Below are 8,864 nucleotides of genomic sequence, written 5' to 3'. Positions count from 1 at the left end.
TTTTTTTTTTTTTATGTGGACCATTTTTAAAGTCTTTATTGAATTTGTTACAGTATTGCTTCTGTTTTGGTTTTTTGGCTGCGAGGCATGTGGAATCTTAGCTCCCCGACCAGGGATCGAACCCGCACCCCCTGTATTGGAAGGCGAAATCTTAACCACTGGACTGCCAGGGCAGTCCTGGCAGGCTGATTCTTAACCACTGTGCCACCAGGGAAGTCCCTGTATGATCCTTTTGATGTATTGTTGAATTCAGTTTGCTAATATTTTGTTGTGGATTTTTGCATCTGTGTTCATCAGAGATATTGGCCTGTAATTTTCTTTTTTGTGTGTTGTCTTTGTTTGGTTTTGTTATTAGGGTAACTCTGGCCACATGAAATATGTTCTGTTTGCTTCAGTTTTTTGGAAGAGTTTGAGAAGGACTGGTGTTACTTCCTCTTTAAATGTTTTGTAGCACTCACTAAGGAAACCATGTGGTCCTAGGCTTTTCTTTGTTGGGAGGATATTCATTACTGATTCAGACTCCTTACTTACTATTGGTCTGTCCAGATTTTCTATTTCTTCATGATTCAGTCTTGGTAGGTTTTATGTTTCTAGGAATTTATCCATTTCTTCTAGGTTATCCTGGAAGATATGTATTATGTATATATAATATACATCTTTTAAAAAAGTTTATTAGAGTTTTTAAAAAAATAAATTCATTTATTTATTTATTTTTGGCTGCATTGGGTCTTTGTTGCTGCCCACGGGCTTTCTCTAGTTGCGGTGAGCAGGGGCTATTCTTCTTCGCAGTGTGCGGGCTTCTCATTGTGGTGGCTTCTCTTGCTGCAGAGCAAAGGCTCTACGCATGCGGGCTTCAGTAGCTGTGGCACACGGGCTCAGTAGTTGTGGCTCACGGGCTCTAGAGCGCAGGCTCAGTAGTTGTGCACACGGGCTTAGTTGCTCCACGGCATGTGGGATCCTCCTCTACCAGGGCTTGAGCCCATATCTCCTGCATCGGCAGGCGGATTCTTAACCACTGCGCCACCAGGCAAGTCCCCGTAATATACATCTTAATCCTCTATCTGTATCTTGTCCCTCCCCCCTTCACTCTCCCCACTGGTAACCACTAATTTGTTCTCTATATCTGTGAGTCTGTTTTTTTTTGTTGTTGTTATATTCACTAGTTTGCTGTATTTTATAGATTCCACATGTAAATGAGATCATAAAGGATTTGCCTTTCTCTGTCAGACTTATTTCACTTGGCATAATGCCCTCCAAGTCCATCCGTGTTGTTGCAAATGGCAAAATTTCATTCTTTTTTATGGCTGAGTAGGAGTCCGTTGTGTATGTAAACTGCATATTCTTTATCCATTCGTCTCTTGATGGACACTTAGGTTGCTTCCATATCTTTGTTTTTTATATTTTTTAACATCTTTATTGGAGTATAATTGCTTTGCAGTGTTGTGTTAATTTCTGCTGTACATATACATATATCCCCATATACCCTCCCTCTTGCGCCTCCCTCCCACCATCCGATCTGTCCCACCTCTCTAGGTGGTCACAAAGCACCGAGCTGATCTCCCGGTGCTATGCAGCTGCTTCCCACTAGCTATCTGTTTTACATTTGGTAGTGTATATATGTCAGTGTTACTCTTTCACTTCGTCCCAGCTTACCCTTCCCCCTCCCCATGTCCTCAAGTCCATTCTCTACCTCTGTGTCTTTATTCCTGTCCTAGGTTCCATATATATGTGTTAGCATACGGTATTTGTTTTTCTCTTTCTGATGTACTTCACTGTATGACAGACTCTGGGTCCATCCACCTCACTACAAATAACTCAATTTCATTTCTTTTTATGACTGACTGATATTCCATTGTATATATGTGCCACATGTTCTTTATCCATTCATCTGTTGATGGACACTTAGGTTGCTTCCATGTCCTGGCTGTTGTAAATAGTGCTACAGTGAACATTGTGGTACATGTCTCCTTTTGAATTATGGTTTTCTGCTTCCATATCTTTAATTCCCCTATTAACATTGTATAGTTGTCTTTTTCTCCCTAGAGATCTGTTAGTATTCGTTTCATATATTTAGGTGTTCTGATGTTGGGTGCATATATATTTAGAATTGTTAAATCTTCTCAATGAATTGACCCCATTGTCATTATATAATGACCTTTTTATCTCTTGTTACAGTTTTTGGCTTAAACTCTGTTTTGTCTGATAGAAATATAGCTACCCCTCCTCTCTTCTGGTTTCCACTTATGTAAGTGTATCTCTTTCTATCCCTTCACTTTGAGTCTGTGTCCTTAAAGCTGCAAGGAATTGTAGGCTCATATAGTTGGGTCTTATTTTTTAATCCATCTAGCCGTTCTGTGCCTTTTGGTTGGAGAATTTAATACAGGAACATTTAGAGTAGTTATTGATAGATAAGGGACATAGCAATGCCATTTTATTAGTTATCTGAGGCTGATTTATATTTCCCTTGTTCCTTTTTTCCTCTCTTGCTGCCTCCCTTTGTGAACTGATGATTTTCCATAATGGTATGCTTTGGTTCCCTTCTCTTCATCTTTTGTGAATCTACTGTAGATTTTTGTTTTGTGGTTACTATGAGTCTTACGTAAAATATTTTATAGATAAAACAATCTCTTTTATGTTGATGACTTAACTTTGATCAAATATAAAAACTACCCTTTTATTCCCACCCCTTTTTTGTTTTGGACATCACAGCTTAACTCTTTATATTGTGTATTCAATAACAAATTGTATCTATAGTTACTTTTAGTACTCTTGTCTTTTTTTTTTTGCTTTTCATCAGCATATTCTTTATATTGAAAAACAGCAAGATGGAGTTTTCTGCATGAACAGCATCATCATTAGAGGGGAATTCAGGCAACTGTCATCCATCCCGCATTCCCTTTGAGCATGGAGGGCATTGCTACAAAATTCATAGTTGAGGGCCCTCTCTTGCTTCATTGAATACTCTTGTCTTTTAACCTTTATAGAGTTAAGTGGTTAACACACCATCATATTTACAGTGTTAGGGTATTCTGAATTTGACTATATACTTACCTTTACTAGTGTGTTGTATGTTTTCATGTTACTAATTAACGTCCTTTCATTTCAGCTTGAAGGACTCCTTTCAGCATTTCTTGTAAGGCAGGTTTGGTGATGATGAACTCTCTTAGCTTTTGTTTGTCTGGGAATGTCTTTATTTCTCCTCCATTTCTAAACGATAACTTTGCCAGGTAGAGTAGTTGGCAGTTTTTTCTTTTAGCAGTCAGAATGTATCATCCCACTCACTCCTTGCCTGCAACTTTTTTACTGAGACGTCCACTGTTAGCCTTCCCTGGTAAGTTACAAGCTGCTTCTTCTCTTGCTGCTCTTAAGAGTGTCTGTTTTTGACTTTTGATAGTTTTATTATAATGTGTCTTGGAGAGGTTCTCTTTGAATTTATTTTCTTTGGTGACCTATGATCTTCAGGAACTTGGATATCCAAATCTCTCTCCAGATTTGGGAAGTTCTTATCCGTTATTTCTTTAAATAAGCTTTCTGCCCCCTTCTCTATCTCATCTTCTCTGGAACTCCAGTAATTTGAAAATTATCCATATACCATTTCTTTAATTCTTCGGTTGCTCTTGTTGTTATTGTTGTCCCCTGACTGGATAATTGCAAAGTTCCTGTCTTCTAACTTGTAGATTATTTTCTTTTGCTTGATTTCACTCTGATGTTAATGCTATACCATTTTAAAAATTTCATTCATTATATTCTTCAGCTCCAGAATTTCTGTCTGGTTCTTTTTTATGCCCTCTCTCTTTGTTAAAATTCTGATTTCTTGTTAAAAAAAAGAAAAATTCTGATTTTGTTTGTGTATTGTTTTCTTGATTTTGTTGAATTGTCCTTCTGTGTCTTCTTGTAGCTCACCAAGTCTCCCAAAAACAGCTATTTTGAATTCTGCATTGGGTAAATTGCAGATCTCCATGTCTTCGGGATTGGTTACTGGAAGATTATTGCGATCCTTAGGTGATGTTATGCTTTCTTGATTTTTCATGTTCCTTGCAATTTTAAGTTGCTCCCAGAAGTGACTGGCAGCAGTCACTTCTACCAGTCTTTACTCTCTGCTTTGGGAGAGAAATACCTTCCATTTCAGGAAGGTTGGAATTTTGAGGCTTTCTCAGAATGTCTGTGGGTACACCCGCTCCATGCTGTTGTTCCCTCTTGTGCAGAATTCTGAACTTGTTTATTTAACTCCTCTTGATTCTACATTGCCCCCAGGCTGGGTGCTGACAGGCCACCTCCTTTTTGTTTTCCCCAAAGTGGCACTAAAGCTCAAGTCTTCTGTCTCTTTCTGGCCTACTGACGTGGATTGGCTTTCTGTACGTCCTCACTATCCATCTGGCAGAGCTCACTCTTGCTGCCCTTGTCAGGATTGTACACTGGGAGCCAGCCACAGGGTGTGGGTATATGGTGGTAAGGTGTGTGCAGAGCACTGCGGGGTGCCCATGAGCCATCTGGGGGCATCTGTGGATGAGGTGTCCTGGGTGTCTCATAGGTGGGCTTGTTGATGCCGTAAGTAGGATCTGCCTTCCTTAAATGCCCTATGAGTGCACTGTCTGCTGCTCTCCCAGCCTCTTCCCCCGTGGTGATGCCACTCACAAATCAGTATTCTGGATGGAGCGGGAGAGAAATGAGCCTCTTTGGCAGCATTCCACATAGCTGGGGAGGTTGAGTGCTCAGCCATTGCTCTTATGTCCCTTGTAGGAGAAATCGTAGGCTCAGAAGATCTCTTGTGGCCCTAAGCTGTACTGCCTTGGGAGAGGGGTGATGTGAATAAAGTCAGACTGTTCTCTTACCCTCTCCAGTGTGTCCAAATTCATATTTTTTTGCTCCAGTGGTGTCCTGGAACTTCTTGCTGGAAACCTGGACTTCACAGAGGCTGTCTTGTCTATGGGTGATTGATTAAGATAGTTTTTCCCAGGGGTTCCCTGGAGCCAGCTCATGCATCAGTGCAGAGCCCACAGCCAGGGTCAAAGTCCGTCTGCCTGCTACCTGCTGCAACACTTCTCCCGGGCCACTTGGCATATGGTGCTGAATTCCAAAGCTCCCACAAAGACCCTTTTGTCTGTGGGTAGATGCCAAGTTGTTGTTTTTCTGTGGGGGAGACACTAATGAGGGAAGTCTTATTCAGCCATGATACTGACATCACTCCTGCCTCAGTGTTAAATCTCATTGTTTTAAGGTTTGGAGTTGAAGCTGGTCATGAGAGCTACTCAGTTTAGACTGAACATGTTTCCATTATTGTATTACAACCTTCTGTTCAGTCACTTACCTTTTCTTGTTGTTTAAATAAAATAATATTGATATGGGCACGTAGTGATTTTTCACATTTCCACAAACAGCCTGAGTAGTACTCTGTAGAAAAAGAAAAGGTGAAATAAAAGGAAAGAAGGGCCACTTCGGGAATCTTTGAGAAAATTAATGGAATTTTCTTATATTTCACTTTTGGAAGATGTTTAACTCTGGTTTTCTATCATCCTATTGAAGAAAAAGTACATGTTGCCTTTTTTATTGTGGATGATTGCTATATCAAAAGGATTTGCTTGAAAAACATTGACTGTAGTGGACGAATTGGGGAAAAGCGTATTTTTACACGTTGTCTTTTATGCATTGAAATCTTGATTTTGCTGAAGAATCAAGTGGGAGTATCACAGACCTAACTCCTCAATAGTTTTCCCAGATTTTCCTCATCTCTACTGGTTAGAGGCCCTTCCCATATGAACAGATCGTAATTACCTAGCTATTTAAGTAGGCATATACTCTCAAGAGAAGGATGTTGTGAGATTCCCAGAGGTCCTAAGAATCTAATGATCAATAAGATTTTTTAACTTGCAGGAGCTGTACCCCTCATATGAAAAAGCCCAAAAAAACCAGATTTTTTAAAAAAGGAGGAATGACTGCATTTTTTAAAAAAATTAATTTATTTTTGGCTGCGTTTGGTCTTTGTTGCCGTGCACAGGCTTTCTCTAGTTGCAGTGAGCGGGGGCTACTCTTCGTTGCCGTGTGCGGGCTTCTCATTGCGGTGGCTTCTCTTGTTGTGGAGCACGGGCTCTAGGCACATGGACTTCAGTAGTTGTGGCACACGGGCTCAGTAGTTGTGGCTCGCGGGTTCTAGAGTGCAGGCTCAGTAGTTGTGGCGCATGGGCTTAGTTGCTCCACGACATGTGGGATCTTCCCGGACCAGGGATCGAACCCATGTCCCCTGCATTGGCAGGCAGATTCTTATCCACTGCGCCACCAGGGAAGCCCGAGTGCAGTTTTTTTTTTAAAGGAGGAATGAGTGCAGTTAGCAAATGTTATTACACTTAGGAATATCTGTACCTTTTGTGTAGATCTGAAGCGGTGTTATCTTCTATGCCTGGTATTTGAAAGAAGTAATCATTTCTAAAACTATGTAGTACAATTAAAGTAGATCTTTTGAACTGAAGAGAATATAGTCTGATAGGTGCATATTTATATGTTTCAAAGCCGAAGTAAGAAAAGTTCTAACTTATTCATGCAAACATTTTACATTTGGCATATTAACTCTGAGTCTTTATTAATCTCAGTTATCATTTATGAATGGCTCATTCGTGACTTTGTAGTCAGTGTTTCAAAATTATGTGTAATTAACATTTTTAGTGATCAGTTGGTAGAAGTTCTCACGTGTAATTTTTAAGCGTGACTCTGATAATTGGCTTGCATTCTGTTAATTTTTAGTCTGATAATCTATTTGCAAGTTGCAAAAATGGAAAGTTTATCGTCAAAACATCTTCCTCCCACTCTTGCCTTTTACTCAGTTGCCACGTTCAGAGAAAACCAGTGTTACTTCTTATAGTCACTGAGAGTTATAATGTGGATTTTGTTTTGTTTTCCTGGGAGATTGATCTTCAAAGCTCAAAGTATATTTAAATTGAGTTTTTATAAACTTCTTTGAGATAGGTGAGATGTCAAAGAACAGAATTAATGTAACAGTTTTGGGAGTGTACATTTTAAAAGTTTTAACCATGATATACAGAGATGGCAGAAATCAACCTGAAGGCCTTTCTCATTGTGCCACGTTAGTCCATCAGATAAGTCTGTACTATCAGTTATCACTGTGGCTAGATCTGAAACTAAGCTGATGACTGGTATTAGTTACCGAATTGAGGTGCTTTTCTATTTGTGCTATCTAAAATGGTTATATATTTTAAAATTCTGCTATTTTCAGAAGATAGCAGTTACAAGATGTTTAACAAGAATGCTTTAAGGAGCTTTTTTTATATCTTGGGTAATAATACAGTTTTTACTCTAAAATCTTAGTCTTGGGTCTGTGGTTGATATCTGGGGGAATGTACCTATGTCGATTGTTGGAAAAGTCTCAGATATGTTTGTTCGCCTGGTACTTCCCTGCCAAATTTGGCCTGGAGAAGGCAAAAGATTGAGCTTAGTACATTATAGAACAAGTTTTGAGCACTGTTTTCCCACCAGCCTTGTTTTGTTTTCTGTAGGTGTAACTTCTTGTTTAGTGATATGGACCCTTTTAAATTTAGAATTGGGTGTAAATATTTCATCTCAAGTTATCTGCCCAGGAGCACTAATAATTTATGAAAGTCTATAGTTGTGCTGCCCATTCTAGTAGCCTCTGGCCACATGAGCTTTTAAAGTGGAAGTTAATTCATTTCATGTGCTCAGTAGCTACACGAGGTTAGTGGTTACTGCATTGGACAGTGAAGATAGAATATCTCCATCATTGCACAAAAGTCTGTTGTATAGTTTGGGCTGTAGTATATGTAATTCAGGTCTGGTACCCTGGGCTGCTTAAAATTACCCTCATCCCTATCTTCAACCACTTCCTGATTTATAAGGTTTTGTGGTTTTATTAAAACTCAGTAATTTTTTTTCTTTTTTTTTTTTGCGGTACGCGGGCCTCTCACTGCTGTGGCCTCTCCTGTCGCGGAGCACAGGCTCTGGACGCGCAGGCTCAGCGGCCATGGCTCACGGGCCCAGCCGTTCCGCGGCATGTGGGATCTTCCCGGACCGGGGCACGAACCCGTGTCCCCTGCATCGGCAGGCGGACTCTCAACCACTGCGCCACCAGGGAAGCCCCAGTTCTTTATATATTTTTAAAAGAATTTTTCTTTAGTTATTTCTTGGTTTCCATATTTCTGTTGTTGTTTCTTTTCTTGTTAGAACATGTATGTGTGAAAAATATGCTTTGTTCCATTTGTCTCAGGAAGGACAAAAATATGCTGTTTGTGGTCCCATGTGTTTCAGGAAGCAAGAGGCTACTATGAGCAGACTGGAGTTGGTCCACTGCCTGTTGTCCTGTTCAATGGAATGCCCTTTGAAAAGGAGCAACTGGACCCTGATGAGTTGGAAACCATCACAATGCACAAAATCCTGGAGACTACAACCTTCTTTCAAAGAGCAGTGTACTTGGTAAGTACTGTTTCAAGGCTGATTTAGAAAGAGAATGGTTTGCTTACATTTTTGTAGTCCTGTAGTAGGCAATAAATACCGTGTCCCCTGCATCGGCAGGCGGACTCTCAACCACGGCGCCACCAGGGAAGCCCCCTGTACATTGTTTTTGAAATAACTAATTTTATTGGCTTCAAGCTTAAATTTTATTTTAAAAATTCTTAAGAATTTAGCCATTCTAAGAGATATTTGTTCTACTTGTAAGGAATTTTGACTCAGAAAAGTTCAGATATTTTATATATATATAGTTATCGTTGAGATATAACTTACCTGCCGTAAAACTCAGCCTTTTAAGGTGGACTATGCAGTGGGTTTTAGTATTTACACAGAATTATGCAACTGTCACCACTGTCTAATTTCAGAGCATTATCCTCACCCCTAAAATAAAC

At 39.8% G+C, this 8,864-nt stretch overlaps 1 protein-coding gene across 1 annotated transcript in view; it reads left to right on the top strand.

Moving 5' to 3' along the window:
- UGGT1 (UDP-glucose glycoprotein glucosyltransferase 1) overlaps positions 1 to 8,864 on the top strand; it is a 120,644-nt gene that overhangs the window by 56,418 nt on the left and 55,362 nt on the right. Inside the window, exon 18 of the mRNA XM_024738001.1 lies at positions 8,272 to 8,436. Coding sequence (XP_024593769.1) covers positions 8,272 to 8,436 — 165 coding nt within the window. The remainder of the gene's footprint in view (positions 1 to 8,271; positions 8,437 to 8,864) is intronic.

Source organism: Neophocaena asiaeorientalis, unplaced genomic scaffold, assembly GCF_003031525.2.
Source record: "Neophocaena asiaeorientalis asiaeorientalis breed wild unplaced genomic scaffold, Neophocaena_asiaeorientalis_V1.1 scaffold98, whole genome shotgun sequence".
Taxonomy (NCBI): Eukaryota; Metazoa; Chordata; class Mammalia; order Artiodactyla; family Phocoenidae; genus Neophocaena; species Neophocaena asiaeorientalis.
Note: the sequence above shows the minus strand (reverse complement) of the source record. Positions and strands in the feature narration are given on the sequence as shown.